This window comes from Vipera berus (assembly GCF_964194415.1).
Source record: "Vipera berus genome assembly, chromosome: 4".
Classification (NCBI taxonomy): domain Eukaryota; kingdom Metazoa; phylum Chordata; class Lepidosauria; order Squamata; family Viperidae; genus Vipera; species Vipera berus.
In genome coordinates, this window is record NC_138206.1 from 98,307,824 (window position 1) to 98,331,102 (window position 23,279).

At 34.0% G+C, this 23,279-nt stretch overlaps 1 protein-coding gene across 1 annotated transcript in view; it reads left to right on the forward strand.

Moving 5' to 3' along the window:
- PCCA (propionyl-CoA carboxylase subunit alpha) overlaps positions 1 to 23,279 on the forward strand; it is a gene marked incomplete at its 5' end in the record, with an annotated part of 233,369 nt that overhangs the window by 199,043 nt on the left and 11,047 nt on the right. Inside the window, one exon of the mRNA XM_081326398.1 lies at positions 15,747 to 15,887. Within this exon, the coding sequence (XP_081182524.1) occupies positions 15,747 to 15,887 (141 nt within the window). The remainder of the gene's footprint in view (positions 1 to 15,746; positions 15,888 to 23,279) is intronic.

The window sequence follows — 23,279 nt, forward strand, 5'->3', positions numbered from 1 at the left end:
TTTGTTTTAAATAGTACAATATTGTTATTAAAGTCACTTTATATAGTTCCTTATATAAAATGATGTCACCATTTAGTTTTGTCCATGACTGTATTATTTGTTAGCAAATTATGAAAAACATGAAAAAATGCCTTGTGTGCATTCTATCTATTGTTTAGCAGGAATTTGACATAAATGATACATTTACATATCTAATATTGGACATGTGTAAGAGGACAGGCCGAATCTTATCTGTGATTGAGATATAAAGAGAAATAGAGTAAGAAGTTATATTGATAATATCTCACAAATATTTTAATTTCTGATAATTTCTGGACACTTCTTATATCTGTTGAGCAGCATGTGGATTAAATAATATACATTCAAAATTCTATGTTCTGAATTTGATTTTTTAACTGGGAACAGAATCCCCGTCATCATAAAATGCCTTCACCAACTCCTTATAAGTGAAGGTTATACTCTTGCAATAAAAAATAATCAACATAGCTTTGATCTATCTGGCCAATTTCTTTCTGGCCAGTTAGAATAAGCTACAATCAACACAATTTGGAAATACATACAGATGTGTGTGTGTGTGTGTGTGTGTGTGTGTGTGTGTGTGTGTGTATCAGCTGCAATAGGTGAAACAGCCTATGACTTCATATCACAAACCTCTTTTAACTTTGGTATGTGGCTTGGGAAGTTTTGTTGTTCAAAGAAACAAAATAATGTTTTGTTTAGGTTTTTTTTAAAAAAGGATTTTATTCTGCATGCCCAAGCTAAGTGTGCTTGTTTTCTGCTCTGTGGTCAACCTCCTGTGAAGATATAGTTCAGTGTTATCCTTGAGTATTCAGCTTTCATTTATATGCAGAACTTGAGTCAGTTTTACATAGTCCTGTGTCCCAGTAGTTAGTCAAATCTACAAAGCCATGGAAGGTATGACTGTGTGATATTTTCCTTCACTCCCTCAAAGATAATGGCTACCAATGTTTTTAATTCTAGTGACTTTTGAGGTCAGTTTATTCCCCTATTGGAATAACTAAAAAAACCCCCAAACACGTGGAAGGAAAAATACATAAATGTGTGAGCATTCAAAATAATTCCAGAAATGATTATCTAGAACATGTTCTTTAACTTTTGAGTTGGGACAATGTGCAGAAAATATTGATGTGTTTGCTACAGAGGTGTTAGTCACTTAAACTAGATATTACTATTGTCTGATATAAATGAGAAAACACAGTTCATGAATTGAAGATAATGTAACTAATCTTTATATAGTTTTTAATTTATTGATCATTAAGATGAAGTCAATGATTTTTTCCTAGATAAGAAAATAAAAAAAACAGGTCTTGTACTGCATGATTACACAAGCCTATTTAATAACTAAATGGTGAGTATAATAAGTAGACAGAATAATGCTACTGATTATTTTGTTAAACCTCAAGGGAGGGGGAGTTTTAAACAAAGCTTCTTAGTTATTGAATGTCTTTGAAATCTCTAAATAGTACCAGATGAAAACTGTTTGGTTTATTAACAGAATATTTTCTGCTAGTTAAGAGTGGGTCTTTTAAAATTCAGTGTTGCTTTGGAAATAATTGTAGATATTCACATTGCCTTTGTGGATGTTGCTTCCTCTTCAATGGACCAATTTAGGTACCCTGAAAGTACCATTTCATATGCGAATGATTGGTACATGGCATACATAGGACATTGTACTCACATGTTAAATAGTTTGCTAGTCATCTAAGAGCTAAGCCCAGTTAGTTTTCTTTATCATTGGAGGACTTAGTGAATGAAACTTCTCTGTGAAAGCAGAACCATATTTTAAATGATAAAATAAAAATAAAAATACATACATGTAATAATGTCAGATCTTGAGGCATTATGGCATAAATGCTAGAAATATGTATCTGTTGCAATACGGGGAAAATGAAGAACAGCAGTATACATTTGTTTAAATTTCAATAAATACAGAAAACATCTTTTAAAATTGATCAGCCTTTGTCTCCCTATGATAATGACAGTGTTAGTTTATTTTGAAGAATTACAGAAGTGTCAGATTTTGGACTGGAAACTCTTGGAGACAAGAGAAATGAAATGTACATATCTGTTAGTGTATTAGTTATCCTCTTACCTATTTTTGAGATGTAAAAATTTACTATATTTTGCACTTAGAATAATGATAACATTTTGAAATAGCTTCATTTTTCTTATTGACATGCTTAAAACCTTACTGTGTAATTGAACCAGTAATCTCTTATAGCGTTTTGATTGCCAACTTCCAGTGACTCTTTTGCAGCCAGGCAATTTGCACAGTCTACTTTCAAGAGTATGGGAAGGTCCTTTCTTTATTGCCAATTAACTTCAGCCTGAAAGTATCAACAGTTCTGATCCCAGGTATCCTCATTATTTGACACAGCCTTGATTCGCCACTAGATACCATGTGCCAAGACCTATCTCTCATTCTGATTTTATTATCCCCTTTTAGGTGGATATATTTTAAGGCAAGAATTGGTATGATCTAAATAGTGGTGTAGTACAGACTTCCCCAACCTTTCTGGGTTTGTGGACCAATGGGTAGAGGAGAGAGGATGGTTCTGCTGCTTGTGCAAGTAGGGATGCATGTGTGCTTGCTTGCCTGCCACTTCAGGCAGCCCAGTTCTGAACAGCTCATGGCCCGGAGGTTGGGGATCCCTGGTATAGTAGAATTAATCTTCCTGGGAAGTTAGTTTCCTGGCCTGGTTTATCTAATGGGGCTGATAACCTGCTCCATAGAAAGACAAAAACACAGTGTTGACAGTAAGTATTCTGAGGGTCCATAGATCACGGAAGGGAGTATTGTCACAAGTTTGTCTTTTACAGTTTTGTATTTACCCATCTCACAGCCATTTTATGTATGACTAAGTCTCTCCCCTTTGGCAGTTATTATTATTTTTTTAATACATTTTTACCATATATACAACAGTAATTTTTTCAACCAACGTGCTGTCTGAGTTTACATGCTAATACATATTTAACTCCTAATCCTTTCTTCTTTCCTCCAGCCAATGATAAAATAAATCCCAGGTTTGATAATAGTCCGTTTCTTCTTTTTCTTTCGGTCTCATAGTCAATCTGTCCATCTTTGCACATTCTAGTATTTTTTAAATTATTTCTTCATCTGATGGTACTCCTTCATTTTTCCAGTGTTGCGCAAATATAATTCTTGCTGCTGTTGTGACATGCAAAGTCAAGTATAAGCTTTGTTTATTAGTCTTTCCTGGCATTATACCTAATAAAAAAAGTTCAGGTTTAAAATCAACATATTCTCCTAACATCTTTTCTACCCTTTGGCAGTTATTTTATTTCGGTTCTTAAAAAGTCCATAAATGATGCAGATAATTGGGAACACAAATGGTAACATTTAATGTTATGATTATTTTAGAAAAATCATCTTGAAATGAAAGTTGTCCTCCCTGATTTTTATTTTTACTAAATCAGAGGGAAAGAGATTGAGAGAGAAAGAACTAGTTTAACATCAGACTCCATGTGTACAAACAGGAATGATTAAATAATGGATTGTGTCAGTGTAACATATTGACACTATCCATTGGATGTTATCAAATAGCCTGAGCTAATAGAATAATTTACTTCATGTTTAACTGCCTTTTTCAATTAAAGGTAGCAAATGTTGTGGGACTTGAGTCTAAGTGAACAAACCATATATTTTCTCCTATTAACACCATCATTGCTGACATGCAACCGATGGGAATTTTTCCCTATTGCTGCAGGCTGTAATGGGATGGTTTAAATGGTCATGAGGGAAAAAAAGTGATTAATGATTAGGAACTCAACTTCACAGCTCTTTTTTTTCCTCAGTGCATTTCCATTTGTGTCAACTAGCTGCACACTTGGGAGATGTTATTTCCATGTAATCAACATAGTTTTATTTCTGAGTCTATTTGTTTCCATTTCATGAGACCGATTGGTAATTCAGTTCTAGCTTGCATTTCTTTGGGTGTGTCAGTTCCAGTAATGATAAAAGAGGATCATGTGCAGCTGTTTATTAGCCTGGTGACTAAAATTTCAGCTTCTGAACCTGAGTGTCATGGTAGGGATCCTTTTTTTATTGCACACCAAGTTGGAGTTACATGATTGCATCTGGGAGGAGCTATTGAAATTAGTTGAGCATGAAGCTGACATCATATAATTATAATAATTAAGAAATTGCCTCTGCAGCATCTAGAACAATCCACATTAGTGCCCTTTTGTTAATAAACTTCACATCTCTGTTGTTTTGTTGAACAGCTCACTCAACCTTTTGGAATTCTCCTTGACAATAGTAGCAAGGCTATTAGGTATATGGTACAACTGATGCAAAGTTTCCAACCCTTTTCTTCATCAAAAATTGATCATTAAAATTATGTTAATGAACTCAAAAGAGGAGAAGAAAACCTTTTTATATAGTTCAGCAATTATTCAAGAACAAGAAGCAGGTTTAACAATTGACAAAATATTGCTCGTTGCCAAATCAGACTGTTGGCAAGTCTGGCTTAGTATCTGTCCTAACTTTCTCCAGTCTCATTCACTTCTGATATGTTGGGTTACATTTCCTAAATTGCTTTCATGAAAGTCTGTTGTGCCTTGTGTCCACTCCTCCACAGCTGAGGAATAAATAAGTGGCTGAAATCAGACAGGGAATTGGGAAAGAACAAAAAATATATATAGTGAATATACTGTATTTGGTTAGTTTAGAGGAAAAAGAGTCCAAAAATGAACCTCCCTTCTTATTTGGAAGAGAATTTTCCATTTGCACAACAAACGTTCCTTTACCACATTTCATAGTTAAGTTGAAAGGAGATTTTTTATTGAGTTTTTCAATTTATGATGGATAATAAAGTTGTTTATTTGGAGAAAAAGTTAGGGAATTAGGTTATGGGTCAGATGCCATAAATCTTTGTGGAGTTTATGATATAAACTCGTGATGTTGGGAGTTTGACATGTCTGACATAGAGTCTCACTGTTCAGATACAGTACATCTTAGGGGGGGGGGAAAGAAGGGATGCTTGTTTAAAAGACCACCTGACAATCTCCATAAGTTTTTGTTTGACTATTGTTGTAAACAAGGTCTACAAGGTGACCAGGCTGAGCCCAAGGGGTGTGTGTATCAAATGCATAATCAGTCTGAAGTCACTACACCCCCAAAGGGAGACCTAAGTCCAGTCCCCGTTGAAGTCCATTGACTCTTAGCTGGTGCCAATTTGCCTTGATCATCAGTACATCAGATTCTTGTGTATAGCTAGCATGAAATAAAGTGCTTTTGCACTTTATCCTGGCTCCTAATTTCTTGTGCCTGACACAAAGAATTATAGAAAATTTACTTGATCTGATCTACGTACCATTTTCTACAAGCATTGTGTGGAAAATTCCTAGTACTTTAATTAGCATTCTCAGTATTTCATTGCTTGTAAGGGGAAAAAAACAATCTGATGTCATAAATCACACAATGATTCTTGTAAAGAAAAGGTGTCACTACCTTAGGGTATTGGATTTGGATCTTCCAAGATCTAAACCTCTCACTCATTGAAATTCATTAGGAGATTTTGGATCAGTCATTTTTTCTCAGCCCAACCTAAACAATAGGAAGGCTGATTATCATGTAATCCAGCAGTCGCCAAACTTTCCAGCTCCCATGGTGGTGGCAGGGGGTGGAGAGAGCATGATTCCATGCACTTGTCTGCCACTTGGGCAAATGCAGCTTTGTGCGCTCGCCCACAGCTTGTGTGGCCTGGTTCCCAACAAGTCATGCCCAGTACTGGCTGCGGACCGAAGGTTGTGGATCCCGACGTAATCTACCAGAAATTCTTGGTGGAAGCTTTCAAGGTAGTTTTCAAACTCTAGCAACAGAGTCCAAGGAATAAAAAAGGTTGTTTCTTCCTTCCACACAGGAGCCTTTGGTCTCTTTCTGAAGATTTAAATGAGATAAACATCCAGTTTCAACCCCACCCCCACCCCTTTTTTTTTACATAGCTCAATATAAAATTGGGAGCATATTTATGAATACTACTCATTCATCAAGATGAGGCATACACAGATTTTATCCTTGAAACTTTCTATTTGCAACTGAACTTCACATTCAGTCACTAAATGTATTTAGTGTATTATCTGTATCCTTGTATTATCTGATGCCCTACTTCTGAAGAGACTTCTCCAAAATGTCATTCTATGGCCATGCTACCACTGCAGTGGATTCTTCTAATTATCTCTAATAATTCTTAATTCATGGACCTTATCTAGTTGATTCCCAGGAGAATGGCTTGAGGTTTTGTTGATTTCCTGCAATGTAGCTGGATAACGATCAAGAGGAAGAGACCTCTTCTTTCAGAACATTACTGGGAAATCCTCCTAGAAGAAACATGGGAATTTGAATCTGTAAAACATGATTTTATGTTATATCTTTTTATGTTTTTATCCTACCCATTGTGGGCTATCCCAATCTTTAAAGGTAGATATTATCAAAGTTTTGGCCAGCCTGAATGTTGTGCAAGCCTGGTCTATCATGTAATGCCAACGCTTTTTTAACTGTCCTCCAGTTTCAAGCTTCTTAATGATTATGGTTGAAAGTTCAAAAGTATAGGAATACAAAATGGCTAAACTTGCAAAAATTATGAACTAAAATGAAAATTAATTACAGGTAATCCTCGTTTAGTAACTGTCTTTGTTTGATGACAGTTCCCAGTTGTGACAGTGAAAAAAAAGTAACTTTACAACCAATCTTCACGTTTATAACTTATGCAGGTCTGTAAGGCAAAGGAAACTGAAGTAAGAACATTCCCCAAATGTCTCTTGATTCTTTATTGCCTTAGGATGTCAGTTGAATATTTTCACATTTTGTTTAGTGATGTGACAAAGATCCTGCTTTCATAGAAGTATTATTTTGATGCCCTGGCATACTGGTCCAAGATGTCCTCTTAAGATTGTTAAGCTTATATGCTGATGATGCAGCAATCCTCTCCTTAATATCAGTGCATCTGTGATGGAGCCTCCATGCTCTTCCCCACTTTTTCAACAAGAAGCTGTTAGGGGTTGTACAACATAACTAAAGTAATCGCTTTCCCTAAAGGGTTTTTCTCACTGTCACCATTGGAATATTAATGGCTTTAGCACTGAGCAAATTAAAGCCTTTATTTTCTTCAAGCTTTGGTGACTTGAAATCAATAGCAAGTCAACATTACCACTAGCATTTTGCGTTGTGCTGTCAGGGAAACAATTATATATGAGCTTCAATGAAAGTTTTCAGAGAAAAGTTCATTTGGCATCTGTGAGCTTGTTTGTAGATTTGGTGCTATCATGGCTTAAGCTTTGTAGAGATAGTTCAGTCTAAATTGTTGGTAAACCTGGTCACAAGTCTCCATTGCATGTCACATTTCTTCCTGAGACTGGAATCTCACCTTCTTTCCATGGAGATCCGCATGTGGCTTTGCTGCTGGAAATATTGGATGAGGTTTGGAGGTAGCACATTGGCCTCAGTGAAGGACAACTTGGAAGTCATGGATGGTAGACACTTTCACAGGTTTAAAATATTGAAGTCTACTGAGTTCACTTGGCCCTCCAACACAACCTAAATAAAACACCATTTTTGTATGGTGCAGGCTTGTTTGAGGAACCATTCTATCGTGCCATGAATTTAGGAAAGGTAGTTCATCTACTTTCAGAAAAATGTTCACCCATTGCAGTATTTTGCTACTGACCCTGCTGGAAGTAAGATTCTGCAACTGTTGAGGGAAATTTCAGTAGCATCTTTGCATAAGAGAGGAGTTGCCTGCGCTTGCTGCAAGTAATTGACACCACCTCTCATGCTTTTATGCTTCTACATTTCACGGGGTGGCAAGCTGATCAAATGATGTTTCTTAACTCTCAGAGGAGGAGGATAATCTCTTCATTTTAGCTGATGGGTTCCTGAAGTCACCAAAGGAGTGGCAATTGCCATCACTATCAGTCATTCAGTGGTTTATCAATTTTGTTTTTAATGTCAGCATTTGTCTATACCTCTTGGTTTTTCACAATGGCCTTTTTATTTCCCAGTAAGCAAGTTTGTTTTGGCCTTTGACTGAAAAATTAAGTAATATAATTTTCTCAGTGACTTTTGCATGTTCCAGACCTGAAACCTATCATCTATTTTCCACAGACAAACAACCTTTATTGTCATTTTTTTTTACTGTGGGCACAATAGTACACATTAAAAATGAAATTTAGTTGCTCACTCTCAAAGTATACATATACATAACATACATTTAAACATACTATAAAAACATATGTATAAACATATACCCTTATATATAAGTAACATATAAATATTAATCACTGTCCATCTTGAATACCTAAAAGAAGGAGGAAGATTGTGGGATTAGTTGAATTTTTTTTTTTAAAAAAACTTTTTCTTGCATGGCTAAATCCTTCAGTTTACCATATTAGGTTTACATTAGTGAGTTTTCTTTTCCATAAAATAAAATTAACATGCTGGTTTATTATGGAATTCTGATTGATGAAGCAGAAGAAGAAACTGCTTGAGAACATAAGGGAAAGATGGGAATTCTCTGCATGATTCTAAGTGAGCATGAATTAGCACCTATTTGCAGATTATTCCATTCCATTCTACTCTTTAAAAAAAGAATGGTTCTTGGTATCTATAGTACATACAGAGAATATTGCTTTTCCAGATCGTGTGGAACTTCCTTCATAAGATTGGTGTCCAGATTTTTTCTGTTCCATCTATACTAAACAAAATTGAAAGGAGGATTATTTTGAGTTTTTCATGCTGTCCTCTTTTTCAAGGCTTGTAATCTTCTATGCTAAAATATTTAGCTCATTCCTTCTTCTCCCCTCTATGCTAGCTCTAAATTCTATGATACTGTAATATCTTTCAAGTTTGGAAAGGTTAATTTAAGTAGTTGTTTTACAGTGGTTTGCAATTCTTCAGTTAGACCATGTCCAGACAATATTCCACTGAAATTCACTTTTTTCACACACATGATGCTTTAATGAATCAGTTCATTACCGGTAATTGTACCAACCTCATTTAGAATACCTCTCTTTATCTAGAATATATCTGGCTTGTATAGCTAATGCTACATGTTTTGAATCATTTTCAGTTCCTAACTTTTTTAATTCAGTCAGTTCAGATCCTTGGAACAATGAAACAAATTGTGAATCAAAATGCTAATACCTCTGCTAGGGAAAATTTTTCATTTCCAGAATTTCTTAAGCTAGCCATAAAGTAGTAATTTTTATTTTCAAATTTGTAATACGGACATGTTCCTCTCATCTCATGTTTTTTTCAGTTTTGATAATGCTTATGTAATATACTTCGAGTTAGACCCATGACTTTGATAGTCAAAATAAATGACTTAAAATAACTTTTTGTCTTAAGGGTTCAGTCCACATATTCTGCATACTTTAAAAATAATTTTGAAATTAATCTATTTCTGCTTTACCTGAAAAGTGAATTTGATTGGAATTAAATCTAGAATTTTTCCCCCAAATGTTTAGTGGGATTACACAATTAATTTTTCTAAAAAATAAATAAATGAATGTTTGGTTGTTGCAAAGTACACAGTACAAACAAAACAATTTTTTATATTACGCAATCCAAAGATTACTTTTATATGGAAAAATTCAGTATTTAAAACACCTTCAATAGAACTGGAAAGACACTGTTAGTTATCTGGCAATAGTAAGAAATAGGAACACAACATGCATTAAAATAAATTGATGGCAGACCTTTGTGAACACTATGACAAAATGCTTCCTCTTTTCACTTATAGTGGGAAAATTCTCAAAAAGTTGTTTTGAGTCTATCTACATTGAGATTTGTGCAACATTTGTGTTTTGAAAATCTTTTACATGTGTTACTTTCTGAGAATTACCTTATTTATAACTGTTAATTCTCTAATTCCAATTCAGCATTGTCTTGTTTTTTCTCTTGCATAATTTCCTAGTTGTTTCTAGGGGTTTTTCCCCCCAAAATGTGTACTTACTGAACAAGACTGAAGATTCTTTTGATAACTTAATAAATGAAAACTCTAATTGTAGTCAAGTGTATTTATTTTTTTTACTTCTAATTTTCTAATAACCAAAGTTCATTTGTGGATTAGAGCCCTTTTCATGCATCTGATAAAATAGCTTCTAGTCCAGAAAGGATTAGAATCATAATACACTAATAGTTACTGGATGTGGCTTTCCTACAACAAACTAACATGTCATCTTACTGGAATTCACTTGAAAACACAATTTAGTTTTCTGCTGAAGTCCCATACTTTCTCTCTCTCCTCAATACACTGTTCCTTAAACCATGAGGTAAACTCTTTGTCAACACATCAGTATGTCACTTATTTGTAGTTTTTCAAGAAGTCTTCAGCTCATGAGCAGGTTTCAAAGGAACCTCATCTCCATATGGTTTTTACTGGATAATCCTTTATCCACCATCTTCAGCTCTCATTCCCCTGCTTTCTTGCCTGTGGCTACGTTTCTATTTCTGCATCAATTAGTCCAGTGATTTATACAACAAGCAAGCAGTTTAGAGGTAAATGGTACACAATTAACATCTCATTCCACCATAAAGGGTATGCTAAATACCCTAGTCACTGCTTTCTCTGCCTGGAATTGAAATAAGTGTTTGTCCTAATTCATATGCTAGCTGATGTGAAGTGGGCCTTCTTTGTGCTGCACTACACCATTAATCTAATTATAGATAGCTGCAAATGAAGTGCTGTCTGAGCACAGAGACTGAAGAAAAATAGCGCTTTTGTCATTTAGCATGACTCTGTGAAGTAAGATCACACTTTGCATGGCAGGCTGGCAAAATGGAGATCTGAATAATATTGCTGCCTGTTGCATACTTTCTAATTACGAGAGCCTTGTAAACAGAAGTAAGTGCTGGTGTAAATAGAGCTGTAGATATGCTGTCATTTGGCTTATAGGAGGGAAAATCCTTTGAGTGCTGTTGTATTAAATGATGCATCCTGATTGACAGGAACCTTGAGACTACACTGATGGAGTTGTCAAAGCATTATGCTAACAGACTGCTCCACTGACTGCAGATGTACAGAGCGCTGCTATTCAAACAGCTGAGTGTTATCTGATCATTTTACCTTGTCTGTGTTGTAACTGCACACACAGTCTATTTCTGTGTGCTTTTGATTGTGATTGGTCAACCTTAACTTAACTTTACTTTGTAAGGCCTAGTTGTTCTTATGGAGTGCTCCTTGCTTAGCATGTTTGAGTGTAACTGGCAAATCTAGCCTCTACTACAAGAACTTTGAATGACGCAAGGGGTGACTGATGCCTCACTTAAGGAGGTTACAGGTAGGTTGTGGTCAGTATTATTTTTCTTTGCAATTATATTTTCTGTTTGCAATTCCTAATCCATGCTATCCCTCGGCTACTTCTGTTAGCTAATTCAACTAGCCTCTGCAACATTTGTTAGTCAGTCTTTGCTTTCTTTTAAAATCCTTCCTTTCTCACGTAAGGCTTGTTTCAGTTCATCCCACTTACAATCAAGGAGTAGTTGTGGTGCATTTGGTGAAGCTGGAAAGCTTTCAGTCCACTTTTTTTCAGAGCCAGGTATTGATCAGTTGTTCTGATCTTCTCATGTTCTTCACATTTACATGTCCTAAAGTTACATTTGTCCTTGAACAGCCCAGATGTTAAAATCCTTGATATGTGCTGCCCGATCCATAGATCCTTCCGGTTCAGACCATTCTTAAACTGAGAAACTATTGGATGAAGGAATACTTTTTGGAGGACATGACATTAACTGGGATTCATTGAAGGAAAAATATTCACCCAATAGCATTTTTTTTTTAAAAAGGATCCGCTTTATAACACTTTTGGTGTCCTGTGTCCATAAGGGCTTTTTTTGTGCCTGTCCATAACTCTGCTCCCAAAGGATTTCCCCCCAAAAGTTCACTGTTGAAGTTAACTTTTTTTTAAAAAAAAACCCCATTACAATAGCTCTTTTTCACACACACACCCCAAACAAGCCAAAGAACAATAAACAAATACAAAAGGAAAGGGAATAACTTATCAATAACAAAGGCCTGCATTTTAAAAGCCTTTTCTTACTGGCTCTCTCATCTCATTCCAAGCAAAGCAAGAGAAAATATCCAGAAGAAAGGGGAATACTAAAATAGGAATAAGCAGAAGGATTGGTAGGGGATATAGTGGAGACAAGGAAGTTGTGATACCTAGCAGTTAGGAGATACTTTCAGTGTCAATTCTAAGCTATCTCATATTCTCTGGTACTGGTTGATTATGAGAAATGAAACTATTTTCCATTTTAATGTTACAAACTTGAGGTACTTTCAGAAATATGCAAAGCTGACTTTTGAAGTGCTACAGTTTTTTTAAAGCCTAAAAATATACCAAAAGGAAATGTATTTTGCAGTATGAAGCCAGGCAGCATATCATTTCTGATGTTGACCTAGAGATCTAACTTGATTTGTGTTTCTTTCTAAGGTGGTTATTTTTTTATCAACATTTCCAAACCACATCTAAAAAAGGCATTTCCTTTAGATTTTGAAAGTGTACATTTTGATAAACATTACATTCTCTCAGGTATAATTTTATACGATGATTCATCTTTTGATGAATGGAGTTTGCAAAGAATTGGCATTATAATTTATTTTGAAAGCTTTTTTTCTCTTTCCATGTAATTTAGATTTTAACAGAGGGAAGAAAACTATTGGCATTATAATTTCCGGAAAGAATTTTATCCTTTAAATATCATCAGATATTAGTACAGCTTGATTGAAAACTTACAGTGTAATTATAGGAACAAGCAGAGTATGTTATTTGGCCTGTTGTGGAACATAGCAATTCTGATAACTTTTGCAATAAATCCCATTAAGGTCCCTTCCTATGTTCTTTGTTGCAGATGTGCATTTCTAGGGCACTGATGATCATTTTGCTTGAATTGAATTTTTTTTTCTTCCTAGGAAATTATAAATTGCAATTAACAAACTTATATTTCAAGACACTTTAATGTTTAAAAATTAAATATAAAAAGATAACAGCTAACACTTAGTTTTTAGAACAGTATTAACACCTCAGATCCATTGTAAACTCTTCTATGTATTTTATTAATTTGTGCTTCTTATTCAGATGCCTGCATGTATCACGACAGGTTCCTAAGTCTTTATTATAGGAAATCCAAATAGATTGTTTTTTATCAAAACTTGTTTGTGGATGCATGTGTGTTTGTGGTGGGGAGGGATATTTTAAAATAAAGAAGCTAGTGTGAAGGAAGGTTTTGTGTGTGGGGGGGTCTCAAGGAAATGTGTAAAGTCTATGTATTTTTAGATGTGTATTTCTCTATAAATCAGTGAATAACATAAATGGCGCACATAGTGTAAATTAAAATGTTGTCTTCACAATAATAATCTATCTGGGTGATAGTAATCCCAGTTACATACAAGGCAAATAAAAACAGTTTTTAACTGAGTGTTGTCCTTGCTTATTTCTGCATGTGTTGATTTCTACTGTATATGGGTGCTTAGTTTGTGTGTCTATATGTGTGTGAAGAAGGGAGGGAGAGATGGGAAGAGAGAGAAAGAGACAGCAAGCATTGTTATTTAGGTTGATTATAAAGGAATTGCAGAGTATTTTTTTCCAAAAGTGTATCCGTCTTGTTTTTTTGTAGAGTAACTTTTAAAAAATGGATTATATACAGAGCACACAACAGCACAATAAAATAAAACTAATACTATATTCATTCATTCATTCATTCATTCATTCATTCATTCATTCATTCATTCATTCATTCATTTTATATCCTACCTTTATTTTGGATAACTCAAGCTGGTATACCTAATGCTCCCTCCCCGTTAGAGAGAGATATTGAAACCTCACAAAAATGAATGAGAATTATATAAGAGCATAAAATGTATTATCACTTTGATCTTCTCTTTGCTATGTCTTGATGGTCTGAGTGCTCTTCAGGTAACCAAGAAATAAAATGTAAACTACAGTATTAGGTTGAAGAACAGTAGCTCCCAAGCCTGTCTCCAGTTATATTATTACTTTGTGGATAAATCAGAGGATTTAAACGGTATTCTTTACAATCTAGGGGAACTCTAAACAGAGAAATCTGGAAATAATGAGCACTTTCTCTTAAACATGTCCATCATTCCATTGCAATAGATGTTATAGAATCTCATTGGACATTGGTTTGCTAGGCCTGCACCCAACACAGGCTGCTTTTTCAAGGTGAAACGGGGTTATGCTTATAAGGTTATGTCTAATTATTTCTAAAAGATCAGTTTGAGAATGGATCCTGAGATTCAGTGGCCAAACACTATTGATTAGTTTGTTTTACTGTATTATATAATATTATATGCGATATTAGGCATAACCCTGATTATACATTATTTTTCAATGGGCAGAGATCCTACCTGAGATGGAACAATGTAGCAAATGCGAGATATTTGAAAGTGATGGTTATTGGTTATCAAAGCTAAACTATTTAATTTTATTTGCATTCTGAAACTATTAAATTGCTTAAGGCTCTAATAGTGAAAATTGATTTAAAATAATCAGAAATCCTAGATATTGTGGCTGGTTGGTCTCAGTGTATATTAGATTATTATCTGCCCTTCTAACACCCACATTTTTAAAAAACCAAGACCAGTCCTTAGTGAAAGAGCTGCATTTGTTCTTTTGTCTGCTGATGGCCAAAGATAAAGTTTCTCATGGACTCCTGCTGCCATCTGCTGGAGACCTAGAAGCAATGTCCAGAACAAGTTTTAAAAAGAGATGCCACATAAAAAAAAATAAAGGAAAAGAATCCAGTGGGCAGATCAAATCACTGGAATTTTGGTGATTGTGTAAAATGTATTAGTAAATAGTAAAAACGGAGAATAACTTTTTCCCTCTTTAAAAAATTGTTGGTCAATTTGATTACATTAACATAAAAATTTACACAGAAGCAAACCTATTTGCAAAGCACAGAAAGTTTATATGAGTTAAAAAATATTTATTTATGTAGCATAGCTTGTGCTTCTGATTATTTTGATAGTCCACTTAAATTGAACTTGGATTTTCAGAATCCTATGATTTAAGAGACTGCAACATGTGGGCTTTTTTAGGGGGGAAAATAAAACTATAACTATCTTTTTGTTTCATGTTTTTGATTATGGAGGAATATCTTGATTTTTGTACATTAATAAGGATATACCTCTTGGATAAGTTAATCTATTTTCTTACATTTACATACCTATTTTTGGAAGCATGACTGGCAGAAGATGGAGAGAAAAAAGTGTACATAGTATATAATCGGTATTAAAATAAGAATCATTTTGGTTAAGGTTTGTAGTGTACAAAATAAAATTAGAAAATGTTTACAACACTTGAATATGCAAAAATATTTGCTTTGCTTTGTTAAACTATATAAAGGCAAATACTGGATTATAAATAATGAAATCTATAATACAGATACGTTTTAAAATAATTACTTGATTAAAGATGCAAATCTATTTTAGGGATGGCCCAACAGTATTTTAAATGACTTATCAAATTTAGCCAAGTATATTGCACATAGTCTGTTTCCAATATCCTTTAAAAATGCAACATTTTTTTTAATTTCCCAAGTGTCATACCAAGATTAAGATATCAACATAACTACTTGTTCAAGATTTTAGATATTATGTTCTTTTTTAAAAAAATAATCAATACTGCTTTGATATAATTTGCTTTTATAACAGTTCTTTCTCGTCTCTTCTTTTTTTCCCAAGTACAAATTGCGTGTATTGCCCAAACTTGCTACAGAACTGAGCAAATACATGCAACAAAAAGTTACGAAGGATACTACAAATATCATAAGAGCCCCAATGCCTGGAGTAGTAGTGGCAATATCCATAAAACCTGGTGACATGGTAAGAGCTTCTCTTTTCCTAATATCCATTTAAATGAAGAATATTCTTCATTGAAGTATTTTTTTTTTAAGTTTTCTTAAAAATGCACCCTTGAAAACATACTAAGTATATATACATATGTAACTCTTCAATAGGTAAGTTTAAGAGAAAACCCTAACTAATTAAAATGTATATTTTCTTGTGAGTGTTAATTTATTGTTATTTGAAATATAACATGTAATATAAATAATATATCAAACATAATATATTTTTGAAAATCTTCATTTTGAAACTCTCGACAACACAGTTCAACTTTCATTTAGAATGCAGAAGTTATTACAGAGCTGGAGACTTAATATGGATGATGATGATGATGATGATGATGGTCAGTGGAACAATAGAATTAGAAGAAATTGAAATTGATTTAATTTTATTTTATTTCATCAAGAAAGAATTACTTTCTTTGTAAACTAGGACAAGCAACTTTTTCTGATCAGATTACATTTTTAAGATACATATTTTATTCTTGAAGATCAGTAGCCTCTCTATTGAGAGAGCAAGCTTACCTATTTTTGGCTCTTTTGGAGAGAAGCTGGAAAGTTTCAAAATCCAGTCCTGATAAATTTAGTTGTCCAATATTGTGTGGTGGGAGGAGAGACAGAAAATTGTTCCTATTTATGCTGAATTTCAGAATGGTGATCTTGGATTGTTCTGAAATAAAATAAAGACTGCATGTAACTTTAGACTCTTAGGTTTCTTAGTCCTTCTCGAAGCAGTGGTTTGGTCCTAAAGTCTACTTACCTCGAGCAGAAAAGTGCTTTCAGTCGAAGCTTAGAAAAATCTTGCTGGGTAAGGCCACCATTAAAGTAAGATGGTTGGGATGTTACATGCCAGTGGCAATAAAAAAAAGATTAACCTCTAAAGACTTGTAAAAATAAGGGAAAGTACTGATAATTTATATTTTATGTATTCATTAGAACTAGTGAAACATTTTACACACAAGTTGTTGATCCCCGTGGTTGTTGTTTTTTCCTTTTTGAAAACTACGTGAGAATATTCCCATGCCTACCCATACATTTATTAAATGGCATTTCTGGAAGAGACCACATACTTATATAATCAATATGTATAGCTTTGAAGTTGCTAATTGTTTCTTTATATTCTGAAAATAAAATTCAGCCATCTGTATTTTTTAAAAAATTATTGGATTATTATATTATGTAAGCCTTAGAAAACCCAAATTATTTTACAGATTTGGAAGGGACCTTGGAGGTCTTCTCGTTCAATCCCCTGCTCACATAGTTAACCTTATACCCAGTGCTTTTTTTGTAAAAAAAAGTGCCAAAACTCACACATGACATACAACCCGCCTTGCCTACCCTACAAGATTCCATCCAAAAAAAAGGTGCCAGAACTCTGTTCTGGGCGTTCTGTGACAAAAAATGCCATGCTTATACCACTCTGCACATATAGATATGTAGAATACCTGTATTCTATAGAGTTCCCCAGCCTGGCAACTAAATAAATTCGCTGGATTTTATTTTTTTTATTAATTCACCTTGGTTTTATTTTATTAAGTGATACAAAAGAAAAAGCAACTGGATGATGTCCCTGAGTTAGCATGTTACCCCTTAGGCCTAGAAGGTAAAAAAACATTTATATGCTGCCCAACTGACAGATAATTCATCTTCTGTGTTGGTGTTATATTTTGAAGGAAAAAACTCTTAAGGCGGATTTTTAAAACTGCTCATAGAATTTTTTTCTATAGTTCTTAAGAAAAAGCATAAATGTTGTGAAATTCGTTATTATGTATATTTGTATATAAATAGAAATAGATCAAAATTAGGTTCAGCATAGTTCAAACACAACCTACAAACTTCACTTTTTATTGTTACCCCACAAAAAAGGGGAAGTATCCTTGTATTTTATAGTTACATTTAAAAACAAAGTTACAAAAAGGACAAATAATTCATTTTAAAGTGTTGCTTTAGCTTGATTTCCACACACACACACACACACACACACACACACACACACACACACACACACACCCCAACATATGCTTTAGAGATAACTTCCTTAGTTAAACAAGTTGTACTTGAGCTTTACTCTCAAAAATATATTAAATATTTTGTCTTTTAAGCTCTGAAAAAGTGTTTGTAAGAAGTGACTATCAATTAACATTTATTATCATGTTAACATTAATATACAGAAGAATTGTAGAATGAGACAACTCGCCATGGCCAACTCACCTCAGGACAACTCGCTGTGGGACAATGTAACAGTTCAATTTAATTATTTAAAAGAATTTAAACATTTTCATTTTTATCATTCACATTTTATTGTGTCCCTCCTTTGGCATCCTTTCCTTAACGATTCTATTTGACTATTTCTTTGACATTAGTGTAACTCGTGTCCTGCACTGAATTGTCCCGTGGTGAGTTGACCATGGAGAGTTGGCTGTGGCAAGTTGGCCACTGCAAATTGGCCACAGAGAGTTGTCATAGACCACAAGAACTGAGTAGACATTAGAAAGGAATCTATTGACTACTTTTTCCTCTGCCATATGAAGGTGCAAGCCTTGCCTTTCCAAACAGTTGGAAGAGGCAAGGTAGCAAACAAATATGTGTGTGTTTAAAGACAAAGTGGGTATTTTCTATTAAGTCTATTTTATTGTAGTAGAATTAGAGTGAGATTCAAATAATAAGATGCTAAAAAGTTCATCTTTTTGTTGAACTGCTTTTGTTGAATATTTTATCTGCATGAAGAAACAACTGTAAGAGGATGGGCATTGAGCCAGGAAATTAAAACGGAGAAAGCATTCTTCTCATACAATCAATTATTCTAAAAGTAATACATGGAATCCAACAAACAAGTTGTTAAATAATGAGAGAAATTTCTTTACCCTATTTCTCCCCCCTCCCCCCCCAATACCTTTGCCTGCAGGCGTTTTGCTGGAGGCACTGAGAAGCAGAGCTTCTGAACAGCTCAGGGTGATTTGGACTTGTCAATGATAATTGGGCAGCTTTAATTGCAAAAACACGTTTGTGGCGTTGAAAGGGAGTTTAGTGTAAATCCTTCCTTTCCAAGACTGATGTCAAAAAGTTTTCTCTGAAAGTAGATGAGGTTGTATCAGGTCTCCAGACTGAATAAGTAGCGAGATGATACAATTCAGCTTATATGTTTTGGCTGTCCATCAGGGCAAAGATCGTTACTGCAGCTATTCAAAGGCCTTGGTATTCTTATACACCAGGGGTTTTGTTCCCCTGTTTGAATCTGTCTTGATTTGTGTTTTTCCTCTCCACTGTTCAGGCAGCTTAAGCAGTACTTAAGTACACTTTTTATTTTCTAGTGCATTTACTAGTCAATAATATAATGAAGTGTGAAACAATATCACGAGAAATGTCAAAAACATTTTCTGTAGGCCGTTATATTAAACTGGTAGATATGCAAATTGTTTATGAGTGAAGTTTAGTATTGCATGAGAATGGGAGCCAGAGATGAAATATTATTTTGTAATATCTCACAAGGAGGCTTTTGTTTTGCAGAGTGTAGCATCATTGGTTTTTTTAATAAATTTTTATTGCTTTTATATAAACATATATTTAAACAAATATATATATATATATATATATATACATATAAAAAAACAAGACATAACATAAACAATACAATCAACAAAAATACAACAAAAATACTTAGCTTCCGTTATTCCTAATCTTTCTAATCATTTTCGGGTGACTTCCTCGAGTCCCCCCTATCTGCGTTTCTTCATTAATCATCATTAGCAATTTCTATTTCATAATTTTAAATCGTATTTAATATCTATCTATATTTAATTTCTTATCATTTAACAATCATCATTTCATATTGTCCTTAATATTAAACATTAAACATTAAACTCTAAAACTACAACTTATAAACACTTCCAAGTCCATTTCAAACTAGTTGATATAACGATATTTCTTCAAATAGTCCTTGAATTTCTTCCAGTCTTCTTCCACCGACTCTTCTCCTTGGTCACGGATTCTCCCTGTCAGTTCAGCGAGTTCCATATAGTCCATCATTTTCATCTGCCAGTCTACCACCGTTGGTATTTCTTGTGTCTTCCAATTCTTGGCTATCAAAATTCTCGCCGCTGTTGTGGCATACAGAAAGAAAGTAATATCTTTTTTGGGAATTTCTTTTCCGACTATACCCAATAAGAAGGCTTCTGGTTTCTTAATAAATGTATTTTTCAAAACTTTCTTTAATTCATTATAAATCTTTTCCCAGAAGTCTTTTACTATGGGGCAAGTCCACCACATGTGGTAAAAGGTTCCTTCTACAGCTTTACATTTCCAACATTTGTTATCATATGTATGATAAATTTTTGCAAGCTTAACCGGTGTTAAATACCACCTATACATCATCCTCATCATATTTTCTTTCAAAACATTGCATGCTGTAAACTTAATACCCTTTTTCCACATCCTCTCCCAGTCCTCAATCATAATGTTATGCCCCATTGCAGCATCATTGTAAGAAAATATTAGGATGATTATAGCTTTCTTTCAGTCTAGGGCCTAGGCCTAGATTGAAGTTGGAAAATGATGATGTTTATTTTACTCGTTTTTTTAATCTTTTCATTTCTGGTAAGATACTGTCTGCTTATCAACAATGAAGTAAGCATATAGAAATATTGTATTGTGATGAACACAATTGAGGTTTTTTTCCTCTAGTTTCTTCTCCCCAAGTTTGGAAAAGGGTGGGGCAGACCTACAAACTAACCAGAAGGAATACAGTTCTGTAATAACTGGTAAAGGATTGCTACTGAGATCGGTAGATCTTAGAGATCTATTGACAGGTAATAGATTGTCAATAGCACATTGTATTGAAACAAGTAGGAAATGCTGATAAAAAGAGAATATTTGAAATTCAGGGTTGAACTGTGGGATCCCTGATGCTCTCTGAGCATTTTTGCTTTCTTGCAGACTTTCTTGCAGACCTACTAAGCTAGGTAACATCATGAGTTCACCAGGTACCCCACAAGCATCAATTATTTCTATATAATGATTTGTCTACATTCAAAAGAACATATGATTTTAGGCCTCTTGGTCCATCAAGCATATTGAAGGAGGCATTACTGTACCTTAGAAAAAACGCCCATAGTATACATCTCAATTAAATGTCTCTATTGGAGTCTTTCCATTCCAATGTAGACAATACATTCCAATGTGTATCAGATAGACTTTTCTCATTAGTCACGTGAAGCCCTTTTCATTAGATTTCTTTGTTTTTCCTTTAAATGAAAATACGTATGCCTTGCATATATCACTCAGTTTGCTTTATGGGGAAGGACTATTTTATAAAAAGTAGCTCAAAATTTCCTTATTCACACAGAACTAAGTATTCTTTATGTAGTTCTCTGGCCATTTTTTTCTTTAAATTAACATAGTGGATTATTGAACTTTTTAAATTCAAATAATTTTATATTAATGTTTGATATTTGGGAATTTTTGAATCAAAACATTCACTTATTTTGCTCAAAACATTTGAAGATTATCTCTGCTCTTGAAAGAGTAAAGATTTGGGGCTATATTCGGGAGGGAGGAAAGGAAGGAAGGAAGGAAGGAAGGAAGGAAGGAAGGAAGGGCATTGCCATTCCTCAACAATGAGGATACAGTTATTTTGTTGTGTTTGAAAAGTCACAACGGCAGGTAGGAAGGAATTTGAAGGTCAGAAAAGTAAGTGCAAAATAATTTTGCATATGTGCAGACAGAATGGTGCTCTTTGTATTGTGAGATTGAATTGAACAATAGATGTGAAGTTAAAGGAGTTTGATAAGGAGATCTCTAATTAAAAATATACTTTGTTTGACAGCACCTTATTAGGTTTCTTTTATGTTGCATATGTTCTCTTTTAATGTAATATACATTGGTTTTATTAACAGTGAGGTGTTAATAGTATTTTCAAGTTTGAACTGGGGTAAATAATTAGGGTCATATGCTAAGCATATTGATTTATGTTACATGTAAATGTAAAATTCCCAAAGTATTGAATTACAGTATTCTCCAGAAGACCCTAAATTACTGGTTTAATCCTTATTGGGAATCATCAGATACTGATAGCCAGTTGTTATTCTGTGGAGTTCAAGATCTTGAGAGTGGATCTCTTAACAGAGCCTTATCTTTTCTTTACTTACATTTAAATATAAGTAATACTTTTTGAAGAGACAACCATATCAGCCTAAACCAAATTTTAAACATTGAGCATCAATATAGATAAGATATTTTATGTAATGAGAATTTAAAAGAATCTTTGAATTTTCACAATCTTTAATGCTTCAGACCTAATTTTTTTCTGTCTTTTTGTTTTATTGAGAAAAATTTATGAATACGTGCCATTATAATCAACAATATCTAGTCCAGAACATCTTGAGGGGAAAACTATACAAGTACAGAAATAGTGTCTTTTTTTTTCTTTTTTCTTTTTTTGGAAATGGTTTGTACCTAGAGTGATTTGGCCTGTTGGAAATGCAGGCAGCGATAGTTTCAGATCCAAAGTGAATCATGAGTGTCCCTTTAGATACCTCTCGGGAGAACTGAAAGCACTCACTAGTCAAATGGAAAGCGTGTGATTTCAGAGTTATTCAGTTTTAGACTCACACAATTTAACTCTCTAACACTCAGTTTAAAAAGCCTAAGAAAACTGCATCTTGCTGAGATTACAGATAATGTCCTGCCATTGTTCCATCTCTCAAAATGTTGAAATGCAGCAATCCAAACACACCTTCCAGTCCTATCTCTTTCTTTCACTTCACTAAGCACACTATAGGAGTTGGTGATTTCTTGAAAAATATGAGATTGGACTTTATCCTGTTGCTTGTAAGCTCCTCTTTAATGCTTTCCTTGTTCTTCAGTATTCAACTAAATACTCAATTCTTTAACATTAGCAAAGCTTTGAAGTGCGCAAAAGCATAGGTATAATTAAGGTCATGTTTATTAAAGTACCCTTTATGTAGCTTTGCATAACATTTAATGGATTCCAAATATTGTTTGCTGTATTTAACATACTTATGTTAGTAACTGACAATTTTTTCTTTTACTTGATTGTAGCTCTTTGTTTAAGCAAGACTGCATTCTGCTTCAATACTGGCATGCTAAATTCATTTCATATTGAAAACAATATAGGGCATTAGACAAGAGCATTTTGAGTCACTCTAATGCCCAAAATAAAAACACACAGCAGCTTGTAAATATGTGGAAAGTGTGTGTATATATGTGTGTGTGTGTGATATACGTGTATACATGCATACAATCATACATATTTCGGTGCAGGTGCTATACTAATGCAATATAGTTTTCCCCTGTAAATGGGATTTCCTTGTTTTTAAAGAGCTCATACCTTTGGTTAGAAAATAAAAGCAAATAC